Raw genomic sequence first — 27835 nt, forward strand, 5'->3', positions numbered from 1 at the left:
GCTATTCCACGCTATGACGTCAGAAACTCGGCACGCCCAACGTTGGGATTCACGGTCCGTGTGCCGACGGCTGTAGGGACGCCGGCTGGCTTCCAACGCTAGCTGGCTCGACCAGCGCCGACCGGAGACTCTTCCGTCACACGGGATATCGATATCGGCGATGGAAGGGCGCCACGGCCCACAAACAGTAGATGGGTAGGATTGACAGCAGCGAGAGGAGGCGTGAAGTGCGGCAGTCTCTGGGAAACGTTCTGCAGATGGCCTCAGACTGCAACGGACACACCGTGTGTCGTCGTCGTTTCTGTTCCCCTAGCGCTGTGATTTGATCGGGATTGCCACAAAATCGTCGTTGTTTGTCGCCCTGTTCATTTTTCTTGTCGATTGTGATTACGTGAATTGAATCGTTGCGATTACGATGCTGCTTCACAAGGAATTGAAAAATACTTGAAAGAAAACTAGTGCAATATTTTTTAATGAAATATACCAAACACATTTGCAATTAATGAAAAATGATTTCGTCTTTCGAAAGGAAATGAAAGAACCAGCCAACTCCCTGTGCGGGTACTACAGATCCCATAATACAAAAACATAGGGCTAATAATTTATTTTTTATTAAAAATTACGTAATTTCTTGTTTAACATAAATTCCGGATTGATTCATTTATCAAAAATACTCGGTGTTAACGATGAATAAAAACAAAATCTGTAAACTTTTTTCAGGGGAATGTTCGATAACTCATTCAAGAAAATCGCGTGAGAAACTTGGATAAATTCGAATAAATACCTACTTATTTACAAACTGACGATGAAGTGGCACCTCGGTAAAGCTAACAAAATTCACTTCTGAGTCTCTCGTGCAGTAAATTATCCGAAGCATGTTTTGCTGTAGGAATACACCTATAAGTAGGATAATTCGCTTCATTCCGTAAAAAATACTAAAACAGTTTATTAGATAGTAACGTAAAGTATAACAACGTACATCCTTTTTAACAAGAAAGGTGTTTGTCCTTCCCTACTTTCAAACATGAGTTCTGAACACTGAAGACGGCTTGTTGACTGGAACTGCTATCTGAAGATTCGTCGAATTCGTGTCGGTTAATGACGACGAATCTAAAATGAAATTCATAAATTGCGGCTTAAAGGCGCGAATCAGCAGCAGTGAGTGAGACGTGAGGAGAGTCGGCGACGGCCTGGAGGGCAGCGGTGTCCAGCCTGGAGTCCAGCAGGAGGAGGGAGGGAGGGACTCGTCCTGCGGGCCACCCTCTGTGTACGGGGGGCGTCTCACGAGTCTGCTAAACTCCGACGAAAGAGCGCAACATTTTTTATTGCTCTTTCGTAAGTGTGATTATTCCAAAGGTGGCGTTGAAGAATTTCAACGGTGCACATCGTACAGTTCACAGAATTGGTCAGTGTACCGAATGCGACTGAAAATGGAGAGAAAGTTTCGTGCTGTTGTTAAACTTTTTCTTTCATTAGGAGGGTTGGGCTGCCGCACAACTCAAAACAGAATTGGATCGAGTTCCCGCGCAGTGTGCAGCATCACTGAACACACGGTAATGCAGGGGCGCCGAATAAAAGTTGGACTGCCGACAATTCTCTACGAATTGCTAAGAGTTCACCAGTTGACGGTTTGGTGTTGTCTTGCTGGAATCTGTCGGAAATGTCAGAGGATTCGGTCTGGGTGCCACAACTACCCCGTAGGAGTGTTTGCCATTAAGTCACCCCCAACTCTTGTAGCAGATTGTCTGTCCACTGCGTGAGGCAGCTCCTACAAGACTTGCAGAAATAGCTGTTAAAAGCAGAGAATACACATACCAAGTGTCAAGTCATTCTTTCTGTAAATAACTAGAGAGGTTGAGACAGTTACTATCTCCATTTAGAAACACATCGTGATTGAACAACCCTACTCTATAGAAAGAAGTTGGGGGAATGAGGTCTGCACCCCTTCTGAAGACACGTTGTCCAAAATCAGGGTGCTGCAACGGTATGGGAAATCTCGAAAGCTGTGCTGTTGGAAGAGTTTTACGCAGACAGGATATTGTGACATTGTAATGGATCACTGGTGGACAACATTCACCAGCTGTTGTTGTACTGGTCTGCACGTGCGTCGTACAAGTGTGGAGGGTGCCGTGTAAGGTGGGCTCGGTGGCGCCGTGTTTCAGGACCTTCCGCCATGTCGGCAGCTGCTGAGGTTCAGAGGACGGCGGCCGTGGACCTGGGCGCCCTGCTGGACGCGGGCGACGGCGCGGTCGTCACGCTGGTGGCGGGAGAGACGCGGCTGGCGGCGCACCGCGCGGTCCTGGCCGCCAGGAGCCCCGTGTTCCGAGCCATGTTCCAGCACGACACGCTGGAGGCCAGCTGCGGCGAGGTCAGAATCGCGGACGTGGGGGGCCCGGTGATGAGGCAGCTACTGTCTTACGTGTACACCCTGCAGGCACCCCACACGACCGACACGGCCCCGGAGCTGCTGGCGGCAGCCGACAGATACGGCCTGTCCGCCCTGAAGGCCGCCTGCGAACAGCAGGTGGCGGCGCAGCTGGAGGTGGAGACGGCGGCGGCTGCAGCTGTGCTGGCGGTGAGGCACTCGTGCCCCAGCCTAACTGCGGCCGCCATCCACTTCATAAGGTCTCAAACACACAAAGTAATGGCGACGCAGGGCTGGGCAGATGCTATGCGTAGCTGCCCTGAGCATCTGATTGAAGTCAGTCGGCTGCTCAGTGAACCACCAGCAGAAGCCAGGTGAGCCCAGGGCAAGACGTTATTCTGTGTTTACCAATAATGTGTGTGTGTGTGTGTTTCTAACAGTACAATATTTGTGATTGTCTCTCCTTATAGCTCACAATGCTGTCATTGTCCTGTCATGAATGGTTTATCAAAGCTCCATATTCAGCCCTTTTTGTTAGCAGTTATGTTAAGTAAACAAATCATAGAGGGGATAATTTCAGTGTTGAAGAAATCCGTCCTCATTTGATTAGTTCTCTTATAAAGCATGTGTAGAGCCCATTCATCTAGATTTTGGCATCAAGCCTTTGAACAAGAGATCCTTTGATAGTGCACCTAGCAAGTGAGACTACTGCTGTGGGCACAAAACGGACACAGTGACGGGTGCAGTTTGTAGCCGACCAGATGAATGCTCGTGCTGTGATGTGGGGCAGCTTTACTAAAAGTAGCCATCAGTTGTCCGGTGCCACTGCTGCAGTTGACAGTATGATAGCTCCAACTGGCATCGTGCTGCATAATGAGGAGTTGAAGACTATTATGTATGTTGCACAGCACCAGAAAGATTTTAGCATTCTGCGACACGTCGAGGAGGACAGCAACGTATTCAGTTTCGCATTTCTCTTGTACCCGTGTGGCAGATACTGACCTACCCTACCTTCTAGGCGTAGTAAACATACTACTGTCGCAACACGAGTGCCACACTGACGCCTCGCAGCGTGCATTCAGCGGCCGAGGCGGCTCTGACAGCCAGACCTGGGCACAGGTTGATTGTGAAAGCTGCGACTGCCAGCTGCTGCGCGAAAATCCCGTGAGGTACTGACTTAGGTGACGGCCTTGGAACAGTACTGACGTTCGCATTAAAGGTCTGTCCCACAAGCATAGAATGGCTACTCAGAAGTGCGATGTGTCAGTCGGGGTAATCGAGATCTGGTGTCACCGTCTGTGCCACAGTGAGCGTCCGACACAGTATAGGACAGTACGGCAGTAATTGGCTTCCATTTCCTCAGTATATGTCTGCAATAGGCCAGCAACTTCAGTACAAAACTTACTTTGCTACCCTCAAACAGTAAAGTGGTGGTATGACTTAAAAGGCACACCACATTAAATATGCCAGGCTCCAGAGAGTAGCATATGGTTGTGTGTGCAGTAAACAACATGGTCTAACCACAGGGGCTCCCCAGACACTCCGTGACCAAACAACAAACCGCGCTGCTGCTGCGGTCGCAGGTTCGAATCTTGCCTCGGGCGTGGATGTGTGTGATGTCCTTCGGTTAGTTGGGTTCAAGTAGTTCTAAGTCTAGGGGACTGATGACCTCAGATGTTCAGTCCCATACTGCTGAGAGTCACTTGAACCAAACAACAAAAGAATAATGCAGTAAACAAGACAACATGGTCGCACACAATGCTGGGCCTTCCAGCCACATTTCCTTCTCCCCTCTGTTCAGCCAGTGCCTGGAATATGTGCTGCATGTTCCCCTTACAAACATGCAGGAACGGTGTGTACTTTTACATCACTTGAGTGCATGCTGCAGGAACGTGTGCCAAATGTATGTCCTGTCTTGCTTGAAATCGTCTCTGGCATTACCAGAGGCCACTCAGTGAATACCACCATGTTTTCCTCTACTAGTGTACAGCAGATTTCATTTCCTAACCCGTCTGTTGGAGTCTGATACATCTCCTACAACGTCAATATTGATAAGATATTTTTGCTACTCATCCGCATTAACTTACATTTCTCTACATTCGTAGGAAGCTGCTGTACATGTCCCCCCCCCCCCCCCCAATCAGTTTTCTGACTAGCACCTGCATCCTACGTGCTCAGTTATTTTCTGGCTGTTTTTCAATCTGTGTCTTCCTCTACAGTGTTTGCTCTGTTTAGCTCTCTAGCACAATGGAAGTTTTAATAGATGTCCTATCATCCTATCCCTTGCTCTTATCCCCCCAGGGGGTCCACAACTCTTTCGTGGATACGTGCGTGGCGAGCACGGGGCCCCGAGCCATTGCAGCCTTCTTTCTCTCCCGGGCTGCATTCCCTTTCCTTTCCCTTCCCCTCCTTTCCCCTCCATACCCCTTTCCCCTCGCCCTCTCCTCTCTCTCTATTGGTGTCCTTGCTTATGTTGGCCCCCGCTATCCTCCTGGTTCTGTTGGTTCTACACTCCGGCTTTTTTTGCGTAATCATCTCCTCCTTTTGGCGTTCCTTGGTCCCCCTCTGGGGTTTGACCTCCATTTCAAAATTTCTCTTCCGTAGTGTGAGCCATTTGGGGAAGAGCACCTTACCTAGTGTCTCCGACGTGTGCCCTCATAGTACATTCCACCTTTTCTTTTACGTCGTTGTCTGATGCTAGGGTGCATAGCCAGCACGGTAGCCAGCCCGTGTGGTGGGGTCGCTATGTACCCTTTTGGTTGAGCCCCCTGAACACACAGGGATCACACTTCTGATACCTGAGCTGTGACCTCCTCATGCATGCCTTGGAGTGGTTGCTCGTCATCCTGGAGCATCGGAACTCCCGGCAATGGCCGCCGTGCCAGACGGCCCTTGCTGTGGCTGGGTGGCGCCCGTGAGGAGAGCCCCTGATCGGAGTGGGTGGTATCAGGGCGGACGCTATGCAGATGAAACGCATACGGGTCCAAAACTCTGGCCGCTCTTCTGCGGCCGTCTCTCTGCGTGGTACTGATTCCTCAAGTGCTGCTTCTCTTGCCCCTTCGGCCTTCCCTTCCGTGGCTACCCCCTGGGAGGAGGGTCAGGCGCGTCGTCTAGGGGCAAAACCTTTCCCCCGTTATCTAGTTTGCACCAGGACTGATGGAGATACTTTCACCAGTGTCAAACCTTTATTCTTTGTGGAACACATTGAAGACAAGTTCGGCGAAGTGGACTCCCTGAGCAAGATGCGGTCGGGTTCGTTACTGATAAAAACTGCTTCGGCTGCCCAATCTGCGGCCCTTCGTGCCTGTACCCATCTTGGCACAATTCCCGTGTCCATTACCCCTCACCAGTCTCTAAATATGGTACAAGGTGTAATTTTTCACAGAGACCTCATCCTTCAAACTGATGAGGAACTTCGGGACAATCTCGGACGGCGGGGTGTTCACTTTGTTCGGCGTGTTCAGAAGGGTCCTAAAGATAATCGTATTGATACTGGTGCCTTTATCCTGGCCTTTGAAGGGGATACCCTTCCTGAGAAAGTTAAGATTATGGTCTATCGCTGTGATGTGAAGCCGTACATCCCACCTCCTATGCGGTGTTTTAAGTGCTTGCGTTTTGGCCACATGTCTTCTCGCTGTACCCAGGACCCTCTCTGTGGTGACTGTGGACGTCCACTCCATGAGGGGAGTCCCTGTGTTCCCCCTCCTGTATGTGTAAATTGTCGTGGTAGTCATTCTCCTCGTTCAGCAGATTGCCCCGTCTATAAGAAAGAAAAAAAGATACAGGAGTATAAGTCTCTTGATCGTTTAAGCTACACAGAGGCCCGTAAGAAATACGCACGATTGCACCCTGTGTCCATGACATCTAGTTACGCCTTGGTTACATCTTCATCCCTTCCTCCCCCTTCCTTACCCCCATCCCGGACCCCTCTCCTTCCCCCCTCCCCTGCGGCTCCCACACCTTCTCCTCTGGGCGCTGCTCCCCCTCCCCAGCCGGAGAAGTGTCCCACTCCTTCGGCGTCTGCCGGTCAAGGGCGCCTCTCCCGGGATGCCCCTTCCCGGCACCTTCCAGGTCAAAGGTCTGCTGCAGCGCGGCGACCGCGAGAGCCGCGGTCTATCGGCCCCCCGGTCGCCCGGTCTCTTTCTGTTCCTGATCTTGCTGCAGCTGGCTCCATTATGCCACACAGCCCTCCTCGATCTCAGCCTGAAAAGAAGAAGAAACATAAGTCCCGGGACAAAGAGCCTCTGGTGTCACCAGAGGTCCCTTCCCCGGCTTCACAACCGGATTCTGACCTGTCGTTTATGGATGTCGCCCCCTCCTTGTCGGTGACGGGTGGGGACCCGGCGGTATGACTGGATTTAGCGTGTTCAGCCCTCATTTAAACCATCGTTCTGTGGTTCTCCAGTGGAATTGTAATGGCTACTATCGTCACCTTCCGGAATTGAAATCCCTTCTTTCGTCCTACTCAGCAGCTTGTGTGGTTCTCCAGGAATCTCATTTTACTGATGCTCACTCACCGACCCTCCGTGGGTTCCGTGTTTTCTGTCGAAATCGGGTCGGACCCTTGCGGGCTTCTGGTGGCGTTTGTACGTTGGTCCGTACAGACATTGCTAGCACGTGGATTCCTCTCCACACTACATTGGAAGCGGTTGCTGTTAGGGTCCACTTAGACTCTGCAGTCACAGTATGCAATCTTTATCTCCCTCCTGACAGGACTCTTACACCTGCTGCCTTAACCACCCTTCTTCAACAACTTCCTCCTCCCTTCCTCCTCCTTGGGGATTTTAATGCTCATCATCCTTTGTGGGGCAGTGCCTTTCCATCTAGACGAGGTCTTCTTATAGACCAATTTATTGCAGACCACGACCTATGCCTTCTTAATGATGGCTCCCCTACTCATTTCAGTGCTGGTCATGGTACCTTTTCTGCCATTGATCTTTCTCTTTCTTCTCCCTCTCTCCTCCCTTCATTACACTGGTCGCCACACGACGACCTTTGTGATAGTGACCATTTCCCGTTGATTATCACGCTCCCTTCCCGCTCCCCGATGGACAGGTTACCTCGTTGGTCTTTCCACCGCGCCGATTGGCCTCTATATACTGCACAGGTCGAGTTTTCTCCCTCTTTGTTGGGTTGTATTGATGACGTCCTACGTGACGTGTCTGCCGCGATTGTTCGCGCTGCTAACCTTGCTGTCCCGCGCTCATCTGGACAATTTCGTCGTCGGCAAGTCCCGTGGTGGAGTACGGCCATTGCCATTGCCATCCGTGATCGCCGTCGAGCTTTGCAACACTTTAAGAGGCACCCATCTGTAGCCAGCCTTTCTACCTTTAAGCGCCTTCGCGCTAAAGCCCGTTATTTCATTAAACAGAGCAAACGGATATGTTGGGAACGATTCGTTTCTTCCCTTGGTTCCACTGTCCCTCTGTCACGGGTATGGGCTACACTTCGCTCTCTCCAAGGTTGCCATCGGCAGTCCACCCTCCCAGGCCTTCACCTCCCAGATGGCATTTGTACGGACCCATTAGTTCTCGCAGAACATCTTGCGACCCATTTTGCAGTGGCATCAGCGTCGGCCTCCTATCCAGCTGCTTTCCTTCATCAAAAACAGCAGGCTGAAGCTGTCACCTTATGTTTCACCACTTGTGGGTCAGAATCTTACAACGAACCTTTCACTGAATGGGAATTTCTTTCTGCTCTATCTTCTTCTCATGATACGGCCCCTGGCCCAGATTCCATTCATAACCAGCTGCTTCAACATCTCAGTGCTCCACAACGGCACCATCTTCTTCGGGTGTTTAACCGTATCTGGCTCCAGGGTGACTTCCCTTCTCAGTGGAGGGATAGCATTGTGGTTCCTGTCCTTAAGCCTGGTCAGAACCCCCTATCTGTTGACAGCTATCGGCCAATTAGTTTGACCAATGTTGGTTGTAAGTTACTTGAACGGCTGGTAGCCCGTCGGCTCACTTGGGTCCTCGAATCTCGGGATCTATTGTCCCCTTACCAGTGTGGCTTTCGAGAGGGACGATCTCCAATCGATCATTTGCTTCGCTTGGAATCCGCAGTTCGGCAGGCTTTTTCCCAGCGCCGCCATTTGGTTGCAGTGTTTTTTGACCTTCGCAAGGCCTATGACACGGCCTGGCGCCATCACATCTTACTAACCCTTCATCAGTGGGGTCTTCGGGGCCCACTCCCGATTTTTATCCGCCAGTTCCTGATCCATCGGTCATTCAGAGTTCGAGTTGGTACTGCTTTTAGTTCTCCACGGACCCAGGAGACGGGCATCCCACAGGGTTCTGTCTTGAGTGTCCTTCTTTTCCTCATTGCTATCGATGGACTTGTGGCCTCTGTCGGTCCCTTGGTCGCCCCTGCCCTGTATGTGGATGATTTCTGCATTTGGGTTAGTTCCTCCTCGATGCCATCTGCAGAACGGCAGCTCCAGGTGGCTATACGGCGTGCCTCTGCATGGACCCTCTCACACGGGTTTCAATTCTCTCTTTTAAAATCGCGGGTGGTCCACTTCTGTCGCCGTACTACGGTCCACCCTGATCCAGAGCTCTATCTCGCTGCACAAAGATTGCCTGTGGTTCCACAGTTTCGTTTCCTAGGTCTTCTTTTCGACAACAAGCTCACTTGGCTGCCCCATATCAGACTCCTGAAGGTAGGATGTTTCCGAAAACTCAATGTCCTTCGCTTCCTTGCCCACTCCTCTTGGGGTGCGGACCGTTCCCTCCTCCTCCGTCTTTATCGTGCTCTAGTTCTGTCACGTTTGGACTATGGTTGTCAAGTTTATGGTTCAGCTGCTCCTTCCACGCTGCACGTGCTGGATCCAGTCCACCATCGTGGTATCCGTTTGGCCACCGGTGCATTCCCTACTAGCCCTGTTGATAGTCTCTTGGTTGAAGCTGGGATCCCCCCCCTTTCTGTTCGGCGGTCCCAGCTTCTGGTGTCTTATGCCCTTACTATCCGTTCTTCTCCCGCTCATCCTTCCTATTCTATCCTATTCCCAGACCATGGACGTCGCCCGCCTGACTCCCGCCCTCGGGCGGGTTTACCGGTTGGGCTGCGCCTTGCGTCTCTTACCCGTGATTTTCGGCTTCCTTCTTTGTCCTGTCTTCCTCGCTCCCTCCCCTCCACCCCTCCTTGGTTAGTTCCTCGGCCTCGAATTCGGATGGATCTCCGCCGCGGTCCGAAAGATTCCATCCCCCCGGTGGTGTTCCGTTCCTTTTTCCGCCAAATTTTATGGGAGTTTCGGGATGCTGTTGTTTTTTACACTGATGGCTCTAAATCTGCTGATCATGTTGGGTATGCCTTCACGTCCTTTGTTGGAACGGAAAATCATCTACTGCCACCCGCATGTGGGGTGTTTACTGCGGAATTGATGGCAATTTCCCGGGCCCTTACCTTTATTAAACAATCCCAACACAACCGCGTTTTGTTATGTACGGACTCGTTGAGTGGCCTTGTTGCTATTGACCGGTGTTTTTCGCGCCATCCCTTGGTCTCTGCCATCCATGACCATCTCGCTGATCTTCACCATGCTGCTTGTTCCATTGATTTCCTATGGGTCCCGGGCCATGTGGGTATCCCGGGTAATGAGCTCGCTGATCGTTTGGCTGGGGGAGCAGTTACTTACCCCCCGTTTTCTGTAACCCCTCCTGCAGCGGATTTACGGCTTCACATCAAATCCCACTTTGCACAGTCATGGGCCAATTCTTGGGAGGCTACTCCACTGTCTAATAAACTTCGTGCCATTAAGGTGAATCCAGGCCCATGGCGTTCTTCCTTTAGCCTCTCCCGCAAGGACTCGACCACACTGTGTCGTCTCCGCATTGGCCATACCAGGCTGACCCATGGTTTCCTTTTGCGTGATGAGCCACCCCCACTATGTGGTTGTGGAGCCTTCCAGTCAGTGGCCCACATTTTGGTTGAATGCCCCCTTCTTTTGGCTCTGCGTGCTAAGTACAGACTCCCCCACACTTTACCTTTGATGTTGGCTGACGATTCCCGGATGGTCTCTCTGGTTCTAGGTTTCCTCCGGGAGAGTGGTTTTTATTCTCAGTTTTAAAGTTTTTAATCTCCCTCTGGTGTTGGGGCGGGGCGGTGAGTGTTTGGGTGTCTCCCACTGTAGGCAGTGTTCAGAGATTCCCGATTCACCTCCCTGACCGGAATCCTCTTTTCTTTCCCTTTTACTCTGTTTTTACCCCTTCTTTTTAAGGCTTGGTTAGTTTTTCTATTCCCATCCGTACTTTCTGCATTATAGCAGTTGTACCTTTTAAGACACAGGTGGTCTTGCCTATGCTGCTTCAGCATAGTGTTGGGTCCGTTCTCTTGCCAACTTCCTTCATTTGTTTTTACTAATGACACCGTGACTGCCCTTTTACGTTTCCCCTTTTTCTGTTTTATTTTTCTGACTATACTGAGATGTCCCGTTAGCAGAATGGAGTCTATTTGAAACAAGGGACTGATGACCTTGCTGTTTGGTCCCTTTAACTTCAAACAACCAACCAACCAACCAACCTTGCTCTTATCAATATTTTCCATATATTCCTTTCCTTGCCTATTCTGTGGAGAGATCATCTCATTTATTGCTTTACCTGTCCAACTAATTTTAAACGTTCTTTGTAGCACCACAACTCAAATGCTTCCATTCTTCTCTTTCCCAGTTTTCCCATAGTTCATGTCTCACTACTTTAAAATGTTGTGCTCCAAACGAACAATTCCACCAATTTCTTCCTCACATTAACGCCAGTGTTTGATGCTAGTAGACTTCTCTCGACCAGAAATGCCATTTTACCTGTGGTACTCTGTTTTTTGATGTACTCCTTGCTTCCTCTGTTGGCGGTTATTTTGCTGCGTAGGTAGCAGGACTTCTTAATTTAATTTACTTTGTGGTCATCAATCCTGATGTCAAGTTCATCGCTGTTCTCATTTTTGCTACTTCTCACTAAGTTTGTCTCCCTTTGATTTAATCTCAATCCATATTCCGTATTCATTAGCCTGTTCATTCCATTCAGCATGCTGTGTAATTCTTCCTAACATTCACTGAGGATAGTTATGTCATCAGTGGATCTTATCATTGATATCATTTCATGTTGAGTTTCAATTAGACTCTTGAACCTTTCATTTATCACCGTCATTGCTTCTTTGGTGTATAGATTGAACAGTAGGGGAAAACGACTGTGTCCCTGTCTTCCACACTTTTAATCCGAGCACTCTGTTCTTGGTCTTTCAGTCTCATTGTTCCCTCTTGGCTCTTGTACATATTGAATGTTGTGTGGCTTCTTACAGCTTACCCTTAATTTTCTGAGAGTTTCGTACATCTTTGACAAGTTATCACTGTTGAACGCATTTTCCAGGTTGACAGATCCTATGAACGTGCTTTGATGTTTCTTCAGTTGTGCTTCCATTATCAACAGCGACATCAGAACTGCCTCTACTGCTTCTACCTTTCCTAAAGTCAAATCAATTGACACTTAACACGACTTCAATTTTCTTTTCCATTCTTCTGTATATTATTCTTGTCAGCAACTTGGATGCATAAGCTGTTAAGCTGATGATGTGATAATTATCGCACTAGTCAACTGTTGCAATCTTTAGAATTGTCTGGATAATCTTTTTCTGAAAGTCAGTTGGTATATTGCCAGACTCACATTCTACACACTAATGTGAATAGTTACTTTGTTACCACTTCTCCCAATCATTTTAGAAAATCTTACGGAATGTTGTATCTTTTGATATTGCCTTATTTGATATTAAATTTTCTGAAGCTCTTTTAAATTCTGATTCTAATACTAGACCACATATCTTCTCCATATCGACTCCTGTTTCTCCTTCTGTTACGACAGCCAAGTCTTCCCCATCATACAGGAATTTCGTACTAACTGCTCTCTTCTGTGCATTTAACAGTCTGTCTTAATGTTACCTTCTGTGCTCTTAATTTCACCAAAGTTTGTTCGGCTTTTCTGTATGTTGAGTGCTCCCAACAGATTTCTTCTCTTCTTTGTGGTCGTATTGCCTTAGCTTCTGTGCACTTCCTATTTCTCATTTTTAAGTGACTTGTTCATCTGTATTTCTGAATTCCCTGAGCATTTATGTACTTCCTTCATTCATCAACTGAAGTATTTCTTCTGTTGCCCACGGTTTCTTTGCAATTAGCTGCTTTCTACCTTTCCAGCCTCTGTGATTATTTGGAGAGATCTCCATTCCTCTTCAACTATGCTAACTCCTGAGCTGTTCATTATGGTAGTATCTATAACCACAGAGACTCTTCATCCCTTAGTACTACTATATCCCACTTTTTTGCACACCGATTCTTCCTGACTGTGTCTTATACTTCAGCCTACTCATCACTACTAAATTGTGATCTGCATCCGTATCTGCTTCTGGGTAAACCTAACAGTCCAGTATCCGATTTGTGATTCTCTGCCTGAAGATGCTATGTAACTGAAATCTTCGCATATCTCGCATCCTTTTCCAAGTGTACCCTCTCTGAGTCTTGAAGAGAGTATTTGCTATTGCTAGCTGAAATTTTTTATACATCTCAACTAGTCTCTCTTCTCTTTCATTCCTAGTACCAAGTCTATCTTCTCCTGTAACCCTTTCTTCTACTGTTACCCCTACAACTGCATTCCCCCCACTTTTAGATTTTCATCTCCCTTTACATACTGGATTAAGTGTTCAATACCCTCATAGTTTTTCTACATCTTCATTGTCAACTTGTCATGTCGGCATGTATACCTGAACTCTCGTTGTCTGTGCTGGTGTTGGTTTCCTCTTAATTCTGTTCAGATGAACCCTGTCACCGAACTGTTGACAGTAGCTCACCGTCTGCCCTACCTTCCTATTCATAATGAATCCTACTCCTGTTCCGCCATTTTCTGCTGCTGTTGATATTACCCTACTCTCGTCTGGCCAGAAGTCCTTGCCTTATTTCGATTTCACTTCAGTGACCACCACCGTATCCAAATCGAGCTTTAGCATTTCCCTTTTGTTATTGTCTGGCTTTCCGATTGCATTCAAACTCCTTACGTTCCACGCCTCGACTCGTATAATGTCATCCTTTCGTTGGTCGTTCAATCTTTTTCTCGTGGTCATGTCACTTCTGGCAGTCTCCCCCAGGTATCCAAATAGGCACTAAGGTACGCGTCATATATCTTGGTGGCCGAGTTTAGGTTCGTTCTGCGCATTTGACGTCACAAATCACAGTCAGCCAATGAACAGAGAACGACGTTGCCAGATCTCGACTGCAGTGCAGAGCACGGACGAGTGTCTTCAATTTTAGAAATGTTCAGTCATAAATGAAGTAATTGAACAAATGCAATGTCTTGATAGCAGACTTTCTTTTATAGAAAGTTTGGAAAAAGCATTCTTTACACCAATTGCTTCATATTCTATTAATTAATTAAACCAAACAAACAATAAGCCTCCTAATTCAGGCGATAGCAAGGAAAGGTGTTTGTATCAGTCTCACGAACCGCTTTTTCGCAATAAAGAACAGCGGTAATTGTTTATTTCCTGTTGTACTTCGACGCAATGTGAGTAATTCATAGTCATCCCAACAGTGTTTGTCGGTATTTTGCAGACGTATAGAGTGCTCCACGAGATGCGAGAAATGAGTAGCTGCGTTGGCGTAATGGTTCAGATGTTGGGCTGCTAATCGGAAGATTCTGAGTTCAAGGCTTGTTGCATACTTAATATTTCATTTATTTAAAAACAATAGCGAAGTGTCTTACTTAATGAATTTTATTCGTTTGAATGTAATGTTTTGAAATTTCCTGTGCTTCATTATAATCAAATAAGTTTTCAGTTTTTGTAATTTTCTCATCCAATATTTTGTTTCACAGCAATTAAAAACAACGAAAAGGCACACATACAATATTCATGTTATCCGTTTTGTTTGTATATCGCCTCTTCCGCAGTCGCTATTTTACTATTCATATTGAGATATATTCTTTTGCGGCAGTATTAAAAGTATTATTTAGAGCAGAATTTCGGCTCGTACGTTGCCGAGCTATTTGATTGTCTGACGGAATTCTTTGCTTCGCTGCTTTGGCAACATCATATTCAATGGTTTCGTCGACTGATCTATGTTTTGGCAAGTATTTGCTGTCTGTTGTGACAAAAACAAAATGTTTGCGCACTGTGCCTCACTGGCAATATATTTTAGTTTTATGTTTTATTACGTCCAAAATTCAGTTTTGTGTACTTCGCCAACTTCGTTTTAATCAGAACGTTTTAGAAAAAAGCGAAATGACTCTGGTATAAAGAAAGTTTTGTTACAGTTGCTAAAGATAGAATATTTCCCAATTTATAAACACTGTTTATGTTATAAAGGGTGTTCATTTTATGGGGACATTGAAATCTCTTGAAAACGACACACAGAGCCAAAAGAAATCCTAATGAAAATTAGTTCCTCCCGGAAGGGGACATCCAATTATAACAAATTTGACTACAAATTCGTCGAATTTGGTATCATTGGATGTCCCCCTCTGAGACAAAAAAAATTTAGTTATAAATTTGTTTGATCCGATGTGTAGATTTGCGGATATTTCAATGTCTCCAATTAAAATGAACACTGTATAGTTGGAACCATGAACTTCTGCGGTCGATTTAAGGCTCGTTCTACGCACCTGACGTCACACATCCGCTGACAGCCAATGAGTGTTCAGTAGTTTTCTGAACGGTCTGCTGGGAATGTCTTGGCGAGTGCGAGTGTTAAATGTGATTGTAGTTATTCTTTGGTGAATTTTTATCGCATTTGTTGCAAGTTGTCATGGCTGATAATGGTGGTAAGCGACAAACTCTCCATAAACAGGCGAGGGACATAATTTACCGGATTCACGCTTTTTCAAGCGCGAAGCAGAAAATGGTGGACCTATCACGGATGTCGCCAGATCTCAGGAACGCACTGCAGAAGCGACAGGCGTTAGCTTGAGAAGCGTTCAGCGGATTGCCAATGAAGGAAAGTTATCTACGGAGACCTGTGGAAGCCCACTTTTCAGATCGCCAGGGAAATATCGCACTCGTGAGAGGACTGTAACTAATTTAGATAATTTCGACAAAGATGTTCTAAGACGAGAAGTGCTCAACATGTACAACACAGGCGAATTTCCTACTGTAAAAGAAATCACTGTGAAAATGCGTGAAACCATAAATTTTAAAGGTAGCATGACTTCAATGAATAGAATACTTAAAAACATTGGATTCAAATATGTACATACCAATGACTGAAGAAAGTTTTTAATGGAACGTAGTGATATCGCTGCTTCAAGGGCACAGTTTTTAAGACGTATTATTGAAGTAAGAAAATCCAGGAATAAGAACATTTTTTTCTTGGACGAAACATGGGTGAACCAAAATCACACAAGGAAAGTGTGTTGGAAAATGAGTGATGGTTCGGGTGGGTTTAAAGTACCAGTTGGTAAAGGTGGACGAATAATTGTGCTTCACGCTGGTTCTGCTTCTGGATTCATTCCAGAAAGCAAATTAGTGTTCCGGGCAAAAAAGAGAAATTCAGGGGATTATCATTCCGAAATGAACTCTGAGACATTTAAATTGTGGTTTAGGAATCAGTTTCTCCCTTACTTGCCTGCAAACTCGGTGATTGTAATGGACAATGCGAGTTATCACTCTGTTGTTGTTAAGACACCCACAACAAGTACAAAAAAAAGCCGATATCATGTTATGGCTTGCAAGTAAAAATATTCCACATACTGTCAACCAAACTTGTGCTGAAATGTTGAATCTTGTAGTGCTCCATAAGCCTCGCACAAAAGTTTATGAAATCGATTGTATTGCACAGGAACATGGACACACAGTTTTGCGTTTGCCACCGTACCATTGCCAATACAATCCGATAGAGTTAATTTGGGCACAAGTGAAAGGGTATGTCGCAGAACGAAACGTGACATTTAAAATTGCCGATACAGAAAGGCTTCTGCACGAAGCACTTGACAGAATTACTCCTTCAGCATGGGCTGAATGTGTTCGGCATGCACAAAGGCTACAGGGGGAGGACATGGACAGGGAAATTGTAATTGACAATCTGCTTGAACCCATCGTCATAACTCTCAAGACCTGATGATTCGGACTGCGACACTGACTACAGCGATGCAGAAGACTATTGCAGCGATTGACAACAATGAAGGGTAAGGCACATACACAATAATACTCATGTTCTCTTTCTTGTTTTTGTTCCACAGTTGCAATTTTACCAATGGTATTGAAATATATTCCTCTTCTGCAACTGTAATAAGCGTCTTATTTAGACCAGACGCGTTTTTCTCTTTTGAAGCATCTTCATTGGACAGCATTTTGTCTCCTCCATTGCCAAGTCACCTTTCATGGTTTTGTGCTGAGGTAACACAATATTCAACGTTTGTGTCGGCCGATCAGTGTTTTAGCAAATAAATGCTTTTTGTGTGTGCCACACACAAAAATTATATTTGACATAGCTCAGAGCACTGATACACAGTATATTCAAGTCCTAATGTTTTTGTAAGTCCACAGTTTTGTTTAACGTATTTTGTGTACTTCCTTTTGATTGATTGAAGTGCTTTAAAATAAAGTCAAACGCGCCCGGTGTAAATAAAACTTTTATTACAGTCGCAAAAGACGGAATATTTCTCAATTTTACATACGACACCAATCTGATACTTAAATTAAATGAGATGTTGTTATACAGTAAATTTTATATGAAATTTAGGTATCTTGTCCACATTTCATTCTCAACATTGTGGTAACTACAATCGAACATACGGAAAGTATACGCTATGAACTTTACCTCTGCAAACTCTTCAAAATTTCGTGCAATGGTTTACTACATTTAATGCTGCAATATAACTGCGTTGAAAAGCGAAACAAAATTAAGTCATTTATGGAGGGAAGGTATCAGTCAAGAAGATGTGTCAAAATCAAATTTTTGGGCCAAATAGTTTTTGTGAAATCGAATGATAAGTGTGTCAAAGCAGTCGGAACACTATGTGTCTGCACAGGCGAGCAGTGCAGTGGTTACAAAATCGCGCACGGTGTGGAATGCGGGGAGCACGTCTCTGTAGCAGCGAAAGGTTTAGTGCAGCCGTGGTGGCTTTACTACTGCGCGCTCCCCCCTAAATGTAAGTTTGAGAACTACACTGCTACGGCGCTGCTTCTCTTGGCGCGTACAACTGGCAACGCTGCAATCTCCCGCGTCTGGGCGGGCATGCGCGAGCCGCCAAGATAAATGAATTGAACTATAGTCAGGAATCTCTTGCCAAGATCATGATGATACTTTTGTCAGTTACCGGCCACATGTCCTGCTGATACTTCGTGTCTAATGCAGTAGTTTTCATTGTCTTCTGCATCCTCATGCCTTTTATCATTGCTGATTCATCTGCCTTAAGTGGAAGCTTCCAAACCCAATGGCAAGAGTGTCCTGAACCTGTCTGCCCCTCCACCCACTTTTGACAAAGCTGTTGACTGAGTAATGGTGACATCTTAAGCCGGAAGTCTTCGGCTGCCAACGCTGACAATTTTTATTCAAAATGAACCCAGCACAGAGGACGTTTTTGATTGCTAATTAAAGACTATATTCCTAGACCTTGAGCTCCAAAGAGCAGGGTATGATTTCCAGTCTGATACCCCCAGGGGGCTCACGATTCTTCCGTGAGTATGTGCGTGGTGAGCACGGGGTGCCAAGCTAGTGCAGCCATCCTTCTTTACAGGGCTGCATTTCCTTGCCCTTCCCCTCATTTCCTCTCCTTGCTCCTTTGCCCTCTCCTCTCCCTCTCTTGGTGTCCTTGCTTATGTTGGCCCCACTATCCTCCTGGTTATGTTGGTTTTGTAATTTGGCTTTGTTGCGTAATCACCTCATCCTTTTGGCATTCCCTGGTACCCCTCTGGGGATTGGCCTCCATTACTAAATTTCTATTGCGTCGTGTGAGCCATTTGGGTAAGAGCACCTTACCTAGTGTCTCCAACGTTTGCCCTCCTAGTTCATTCAACCTGTTCTTTCACGTCGTCGTCTGATGCTAGGGTGCATAGCCTGCTCGGTAGCCAGCCCGTGTGGTGGGGTCGCTAGTACCCTTTTGGTCGAGCCCCCTGAACACACAGGGATCACACACCTGCAGTGGTTGCTTGTCGTCATGGAGCATTGGATCTCACGGCAGTGGCTGCTGTGCCAGACGGCCCTTGCTGTGGCTGGGTGGTGCACGTGAGGAGAGCCCCTGATTGGAGTGGGTGGTATCAGGGCGGACACTGAATACGGATCCAGAACTCAGGCCATTCTTTTGCGGCCGTCTCTCCCCGTGGAACTGATTCTTTTAGTGCTACTTCTCCTGCCCCTTCAGCCTTCCCTCCCGTGGCTACACCCTTGGAGGAGGGTTGCCCACCGGCTAGTAGCGAAACCTTTTCGCCGCTATCTGGTTTGCACCAGGACTGACGTGGATACCTTCAGCAATGCCAAACCTTTTTTTGTGGAACACATTGAAGACAAGTTTGGCGAAGTGGACTCCCTGAGCAAGATGTGGTCGGGTTCGTTGCTGATCAAAACTGCTTCAGCTGCCCAGTCTGCGGCCCTTCGTGCCTGTAACCACAATTCCTGTGTCCATTACCTCCGCCCCCACCAGTCTCTAAATATGGTTCAAGGTGTGATTTTTCACAGGGACTTCATCCCTCAAACTGATGAGGAACTTCGGAACAATCTTGAACGGCGGGGTGTTCATTTTGTTCGGCATGTTCTCTCTGATTCATATGCTTCATATTAAGTCTTTTTCTTTTTGGAGTTTCTTGAATGTGTTACACTACTGGTAACTCGACAATTTATAAACATTGTTCGTGAAACAATATTGCCTATCCTGTGTAATCCATTTTTTCTTCTAGCGGTAGCCTGTACTGGAATCTTCTGTCTGTTTTGTTCAGCTTAATTTAACATGAAAATTTATGTTTGAGGAAGAAGTAGATCACCTCTGCTATCAAGAGACATTACATGCATATATGGTTCTGTCTGCTTTAGTCAGAAGCAAATTTTGAAACAACTCTTTTGTAAGTTTTACAGTATAGCTGTTGTAATTCCTGGCCATCATCTCCTTCACTCCCTCAGGCGTCAAAAAATACTGTATGTTAGTTTTCCACTGTTGATCTAAATGACAGTTTATTAAACAACTCCTGTGTATCTGTGACAAGCTTCATGTGTTTTTCATTGTACGAGGGTCGTTCAATAAGTAATGCCTTAAATTTTAAAAAATGCCGTTAATATACATAGACAAAAGTCCTTTTTGGTGCCTCCTATTTCATGTTTTTTGTGTGCCATTGCAGTTTCGAACTGTTTTGGCAGATGGCAGATCAGTAGTACAGCGTCAAAATGGCATCTGCATACGAGTTCCACTACAAGCAGCATGCTGTTATTGAGTTTTTGTGCGCAAGAAGAGAAACCGTGGTGAACATCCATAAACGTTTGTGTGCAGTGCGTGGCAATGCTGCAGTTGATAGCACAGTTGGGCAACGGGTAGTGAAAGTTGCACGCTCTGGAAATGCAGAAACAAGCTCCACGACCAGCCACACTTGGGACGTCCTGCCACAGCCGCTGCTCCAGACATGCTGAATCGTGCAGATGCCATTATTCGTGCCGCCCGGTGCATCAAAACTTGACAATTGGCTCTACAGTTGTCGGTCAGCATTGGAAGTGCGTCTGCAATGATCAGGGATCTCGGTTATTCAGATAGCGGTGCTCCCGATGGATTCGAGTAACGCTCACAGCGGGTTACACGAGTCAAAGAAGGGCCATTTCATCTGAACTATTAGAGCGTTTTGAGACCGACGGAGACGCCTTTCTCTCACGGATTGTTACGGTGGACGAAAGCTGGGAGCTCTACTTCGTGGCAGAAACAAAAAGGCAGTCTATGCAGTGGCGCCACCCTCATTCGTGACAAAAGAAGAAATTAGAGACGACCCCCTCTGCTGGAAAAGTCACGGTGACAGCCTTCTGGGATTGTGATGGCGTCATTTCTGTGGATGTGATGGCAAGAGGGTCAACCATCAATTCAGGGTCATATGAGAAGACTCACACGAGAACCGTTTCCGACGTGTTCAATCGGACAAGAATCCAGCAGAAATCTTGCTGTATTACGATAATGCACGCCCACACACAAGTCCGAGAGCCCGGGAGCGCATTGCCTCATCCACGCTGCACTCTGGACCTGGCACCCTCGAACTTCCATCTCTTTGGGGCGCTTAAAGATTTTCTACTGGGAACACAACTTTGAAGAGGACGAGTGTGTCAGTCTTACAGTGGACACGAGCAAGACGTGTCGATGTATGTCACCAAATTCTGACTCTTAACAATAAATACATTATGAGGAAAAAAAGTGGGGCATTACTTAATGAACGACCCTCGTAAGTTCACAGAACTTGTCCGATTGTTTCCCCTATATCCCCTTCCCTCTCCCCCTCCTCTCTGTTAGTGATATTCAGCTTCCATACATTAGGTTCCAAATAACCTCAGAAGCAAGTCACAGCTAGCTGACTTGAACTGCTTCCAAAACTCTGCCCGGCAGTCGTGCTGTCAGTGCAGCACAGTCGCTGTCCCCTACGTTCGGGCTGTGGTTTGCGCCCCACTCTGAACAGCCGCCCCCTGTTTGCAGCGCGGGCCGTGGCTCCAGCAGGCCCAGCCCTGCCACTCGGCGACCCCGGACGCTCTCCTGCCGCGGCTGCCCGCCACACTCCGCCGCCACCAGACGACGCGACCGTCTCTCACCTGCGGTGAGTGCTGCCGGCCTGAACACTCAGTGCCGCGTCAACCAAATATTACACTAAAAACATCTAATTTAAGCATTCTTGAAATTTTCGATAAAGCTTAGCTTACAGTTGTCAGGAAAAATTATTTCTTCGTTTTATATGTGTATTTAATGTACCTGCTGCTCTTGATGGTGTTTACGTATCTTAGAAATTAGTTCCGAAGGAAGTGGGTTCGGAGCCACGGTGTCAGTGCACTGTTATTCAATGAAACCTACATGTCACATGAGTGAGTATACAACTGTTTGGAAGTTCTCACAGGGAATCTCTTGAGTGCGAGATCTCACATTCAGTCTTCAGTGAGGCTCATTGGATAGTATTAACAGTTGTGATGGGGGAATATATTAGCTGCTAATGTTTCACCATCTTCATGAGGAGGGCTACAGAAAGTGAGTGTCCGTGATGTACAGAGATAAACCTCCTATGAGACACACGTATTACACATAACAAAATAGACATCGTCGACATTAGAGAAATGTTCAGGACAGATAATTAACTTGAACCACAAGCACCAAATGAAAAACAGCGCTTCCCGGTGGTCACAAAGCTTCACACCATCGAGATCGAAGGTGAACACTGTCGTGGACCTTAAACCGTGGAACTGGTCTTCCTTCGAGGTGCACGTGCAGATAATGCGATAATACGTTTTATAGGCACGGAGCAAACAAAACATCTAGAGGCTGAATCTTCCAATGATACAAATCACAATGTCGCAATCCTTTCAGGAGGCTTTCAGGAGGGATAGTTTGCTCTGAGGGAATATGATTTTTTATACGCAGACCAAGAACGACCAAAAGAAACTTGCTTTAACCAACCATAGGTGAGAAGCAGTGCTCATACTACAGCTGTAGTTCTCTTACGCCTATTTTCCTGCTCTTGTTTGCTTTGAGGTAACTATTGCCTACTGCCCTTTGAACATGGCGCACACGAGAAAGAATCGTAGGGGGCAGAGCACCTCCAACTTGTCGCAGCACAATAAATAGATTTCCAACCAATTTACCGACCAGATTAACACTCGACATAATTGCGTACTGCTGCGTTAAGGCATTGATATTACCAGAGTGAGATTTTCACTCTGCAGAGGAGTGTGGTGAATTTGGAAGGTAGGAGACGAGATACTGGCGGAAGTAAAGCTGTGAGGACGGGGTGCGAGTCGTGTTTGGGTAGCTCGTGGTAGAGCACTTCTCCGTGAAAGGAAAAGTTCCCAAGCTAGTCTCGGCCCGGCACGCAGTTTTAATCTGCACTGGTAGTAGTTAACCTTGATATACATCTTGTGGAACTTACAATTCCCTCTTAACCCCTCTTTTATCCACTTTATCTTCAGATCACGGATGGTTGATGTTAAAAACAAATTCCTTACTGAATGATGGGACGAGTTTCTCACCTACAAACTTGCAGTTAACTGTGCGTTGTCGAGTCAATGCTTTATTTGAAATTTCGTTGCCTGATTTCTTTCAGTTTTATAGCACTGTGTCAAACTATGCCAGTAGTATAGGCGTTGGCATGGGACACCACATGTTTTTGACTTGAAAATATTTCAACGTGTTTTTGACTAGAATATATTTCGACGTGTTTTTGACTAGAAAATATTTCGACGTGTTTTTGACTAGAAAATATTTCGACGTGTTTTTGACTAGAAAATATTTCGACGTGTTTTTGACTAGAAAATATTTCGACGTGTTTTTGACTAGAAAATATTTCGACGTGTTCCTGACTTGAAAATATTTCGACGCGGTTTTTTCTGAATATACGTTTCCACATATTTTTTTGTAAAAATATTTTTGTCTTATAAAATTTCCACTTTAATTTTCTGTTAAATATTTCCAATTTCCTTTTTAAAAATTCGCTGTTTGTCTTAAAGAAAACTGTATCGAAAAGACTATTTTCATCATTTCCACATGTTTTCCACGTAAAAATATTAACATAGTTTCCGCATAAAAATTTTCCGCATCTTATCACTGCAGATTTTAAAACATTTTGCGTAAAAGTGGTCGTCCGTTTGAACAAGTCTTTTTGCGCAGAGCAGAAGATGGCAGCCCCTTTTTGGCTGCCACTTTTTTGGGAAACCTTGGCGATTTTAAGTAAGGGCAGCGGTATGGCGCGAACCCGCATGTTTTAGACGAAAAGACGGCAGCCACCTTCCTGCAACGACATTTTGCGGCCACTTTCTTGAGATTTCCAGGCTGCACTCAGTCGTCGCTCGGCAGGCACTTTTCCGTGGTCGCTGTTTAGCTACCAGTTTCTTGCGAGCCCATTTTTGCGATGACTATCTGAAACAACACTCGAAAATTTTAAATGGTGTCCACCCTTTAAAATCAGACAGTTGTGTTGTGCTTACAAGACACCTCAATTATTTACTGGTTGATAGGTGTCTCTTCAGTTATCTCTATTTTATTATCCAGCAACAATCAGTATCATCAATGCATTCTGTAATCTCGCGGAAAGCATAGCTGTATTCTATTTATACATGTAGATTTTATTTCATTATTAATTGATAACCCCCAGGGAAGTGTATCGATCATTCTGTATTCTCTTCTAAAGTTATAAGCTTATCGTAGTTACAGTTAAATTCCTTTCCTATAGCTGTACTTAGAAAGTTCTTTGTTTTCTTGTGTGTGGTTATCATATCGTTGGTTATTATGACTTTGTCTTGTGATCCATGTACCAGCTCAGCCATTGTTTCCATATTCAAAACCTTTAGCACTGCAGTAGTTAAGTGAAGCCTTGTGATTTTGGTAGTCTGTTTACCTCTGTACGTTTTGTATGCGCAACTGTTTGGTCCTGTTCCTGTCCATTCAGTACTGTAATCATCTTTAGCAAACTCGTCAGTCGATTCGCAAAGTGTGCAACCTGTTTCTACGGTATTTGTACCATCGTCAATATAAACAAGAGTGTCGTAGGACACAATTTTATCACCTAATCTATCGAGCATATCGTACGGCCTCGTTCTAGTGTTGGAAGTGGTGAATGCGGACACAAATAGGTTGGTACATGTACAATCTTAGACATCGTACTGATATATAACTTGGATTACACAGGTCCGAGACATAAAAATCGTTCGAAATGTATCAAGTGGTTTTCATAGTGTTTTCAACACTGATTTCGGGAAGATTAGTGAAAAAATACCATCACGTACAGTTATTTCAGAAACTGCTTCTCAAGTTTTCACTTTTTTCGATATTTCAGCACTATAGTGAGTGAATTTTTATACTAGATGTACGCAAAATAAGAGTAATCAGGAGAAACCAGCAGTATTTTCAGGTCAGTGCCTGTCTGCCGTGCTGCCCCTTCCCCGCCATCACCGAGCAGTGAGCTTCTGCTGTTGTCCTTCAGATCACAGTACCTCTCCACTCTGTGATGTTCACGTGTTGTTGTTGTTGTTGTTGCTTTAAACTAGTGACTGTTTCCTTGTGCTGTGAAGTTGTTCTATGGACAATGGCTACCAGACGATATATAAATTCGCCACGTTGCTTGTGCTACATTTGTGGTAACTATACCGTTAAATTGCAACAAAGGAACATTTCCGATTTTGTTGAAAAGTTATATTTTGCCTATTTTGGTATAAAGTTAGGTGATCTAGATAAACCTTGGGCCCCACACAAAGTTTGTTCATTGTGTGTTGAAGAACTGAGGCAATGGTTTCAATCTAAAAAGCAGTCCGTACATTTCGGAATACCAATGGTTTCGAGGAGCCCAGAAATCATAGTGAAGACTACTATTTTTGTTCTTGCAGTGCAAGAAGATAGAGATTGCTACGATTCTGGCACAACTGATCGCGTTCCGTTCTCACAAACTGAACTGAACGATTTAAACCTAGGCCTTTCTAAAGAATCGGCAGAGGTTTTAGGATCTAGATTAAAAGATAAACATATATTGGCTCCGGGTAAATCCTTTTCTTGGTATTGATCGAGGGAAAAGGAGTTTGTATCTTTCTTCCCTCAAGAAGGTGACATGGTGTTTTGCGGTGATGTTCCCCCCCTGGACTTATGGCCCTTTTCAAAATAGAATATGCTCCTGATGAGTGGAGACTTTTTATTGATTCTTCAAAACAAAAAAAAGCCTTAAAGCAGTACTTCCCACAACGCCAATAAGTACGTTTCTATACCAGTTGGACATTCGGTTTACTTAAAACAATGTTACGCAGGCCTTGAACTGGCTTTAAGCAAACACAGCTATTCAGACCACAAATGGACATTACGTGGTGATTTAAAAGTGATTTCAATGCCGTTTGGTCAACAAAGGGCTATAGAAAGCAACACTCCATCAAAAAAGGTTGGCCCTTCAGAATAACCTTACAGGTAAGGGTTAAGAACGTTTAGAGGAAAAGCCTTGTGGATCCCAAAAGGTGTTACTTCCACCACTTCACATTAAGTTGGGGCTGATGAAACAATTTAAGGCATTGCCAAAAGAAGGGGAATGTTTCAGGTAGCTTTGTGGACAGTTTCCTGGTTTATCTGAGGCAAAGCTAAAGGAAGGAATCTGTCGGACCAGACATTAGGAAACTAATTACAGAACCCAAGTTTGTGGACAAAATGGAAACTTAAGAAAAGACAGCATGGACATCTTTTAAATTAGGTGTTACAGGTTTCCTAGGAGACTCTATCCTCGACAACTTCAAGAAGATGGGCTGTAACATGAGCATTAAAGTTCATTTCCTCCACTCGCGTCTTGACTACTTCCCTGCAAACCTTGGTGATGCAAGTGAAGAACAGGGCGAAAGATTCCATCAAGACATCCAAGAAATGGAAAGAATATATCAAGGAAGACTGAACGTCAACATGATAGCGGACTACTACTGGATGATAAAAAGTCGTGATCCTCAACGAGCCCACAGCTGGAGAAGCAATAAGAGGAGCTTCCTTTGAAAGGGAAAGCGTTATTATAATGACTTGTGAGATTAAAGAGAAGTGGAAGCGTGCGGGAAATGTAGTTTAGAACTTATTTATAAATAAAATAAAATTTTATTGTTACTACACCTTTAAATACTCCTTTTTTGTGAGAAAACCTGACGTGACAGAAAAAAATTGGATTGCATTTTTGAAATTGTTGTTGAAAGTACATCATTCAGTTATCAAATTTCAAGCAACTTCCAAAAAATATTTTTTTTTCAGACCTGTGTTATTTCTTCGTTGATCGGTATGACGTTAGTTGTCTCTCTTTTATTTCGAGTAAGAGCTCGTACCATTGCTCAATGTTGTCTATAAATTCTGTTTGTGACTAGTTCTGTCACTGGCCGAATGTTCCCCAGAGGGAATTGCATATTTTGGACACAGCCCGCTTGCCAGCATTCGGTTCAGTATTGTTAATGTCATTCCTGACGTCTTACTTTTCCTCGATAATTCAACCGTATTCTTCTTTAGACTTCTAATTACCTTGCCAAGGACTAGTTTGACCTTCATGAAGGTTTTAACGTAGTTTGTGAACAGTCAATTACTTTCCCATTCAAAGTGCCACACCTCGTTAATTTCCTGTATTGTGCAGCCTTCTCGATGGCTTTGTTGAGCTCTATAGTTTCCAGAGTTCGTACAAATGCTCACTCATCGTCACTATGGTTGCAACTACTATCAGTCTTTTCTTCTACACTTTTCGAATGTAGAGCAAACGAAAGCTTTTCCTGCTTAACTGGAAGCACAGAGTGGTACAAGCCGTGAAGCACATGCACTTTGCACTTAACGAAACGAAATCATTCGTCGTCATATTTTCTTGGCCTCAGTATCTGTACGGGATGACCAACAGATAATCGTCGTAAAACATCCCTGTTGGATATAGCCTGCCCATGTCTGTATATCGCAGCTTCTTGCCTGAAACCTTGAATTTATCAGTGTTGGTTCTTGCGCCGAAAAAGACATCTCTAGGATTCAGGGGTTCTATGACATTTACGTTCTCTTTTGAACTATTCCACTTACAGCTCCATATTTCGACACAGTTACAACCGGCGTACCCCAACTCTTGTGTGGGTTCTAAGAGATCATGGTTTCATTGTTGACCGTTGCCGATAGTATCGGGCGAATAACACACTGGACAGCCGTGCCAGAAGCAATTGTGATACTGGTAAAGTGTTTTTGTGTTTGCGTTCTAGCTGTCGACATTTACGCCACATTTTGTAACTTCTCCACCGTTGAATGCCTTTGGCCATTAGGAAACGAATTCAACCACACAATTTACTTTTTGCTGAACATTTCCTTCTTTTGATGTTTGACTACAGCAATTAGGTTCAATGTATTCTGACCTGTAAATAGCCATACAAACACTAGAAATTATTATGTACTGGAAAGGATCAATGTTTCTAATATCCAGGAAATATCTCCTAAATTCAAGGCAGCTGCGGCGCAATATGTCGTCAGAATGGAAATACTCTGAAAATTCCTTCTGGAAGTCAAACACTTAATTTTCACCCACTTCCTGAGCGTGCCATTCTAAGAATGCTTTTCTAGCCTTACATATCACAATGTCAACACCGTAGTACTTGTTTGCTGGAAGTCGCCCTACGTAATTTTGATTTGCTTATTGAAGAAGTGTGGAATGTAACCTTTTTTCAGCTCTTTCAGACTGAATGTCGTGGAAAACGTCGCGAGATTGCCTTGGATACCATATTTACTGGGATCTAAGCCGTACTTTTTTTCCGGTTTTTGTAATTCAAAAAACCGCCTGCGGCTTTGAATCGAGTGCAAAGTAAGCAGAAGTTCTGAAAAATATTGG

General features: G+C 45.1%; 1 protein-coding gene across 1 annotated transcript in view; it reads left to right on the forward strand.

Annotated features, from left to right (window-relative positions):
- LOC124720488 (protein roadkill-like) overlaps positions 1–27835 on the forward strand; it is a 100934-nt gene that overhangs the window by 59422 nt on the left and 13677 nt on the right. The window contains exons 2-3 of the mRNA XM_047245850.1: positions 2163–2739; positions 20986–21103. Coding sequence (XP_047101806.1) covers positions 2174–2739; positions 20986–21103 — 684 coding nt within the window. The 5' untranslated portion in view covers positions 2163–2173. The remainder of the gene's footprint in view (positions 1–2162; positions 2740–20985; positions 21104–27835) is intronic.

This window comes from Schistocerca piceifrons, chromosome 11, assembly GCF_021461385.2.
Source record: "Schistocerca piceifrons isolate TAMUIC-IGC-003096 chromosome 11, iqSchPice1.1, whole genome shotgun sequence".
Classification (NCBI taxonomy): Eukaryota; Metazoa; Arthropoda; class Insecta; order Orthoptera; family Acrididae; genus Schistocerca; species Schistocerca piceifrons.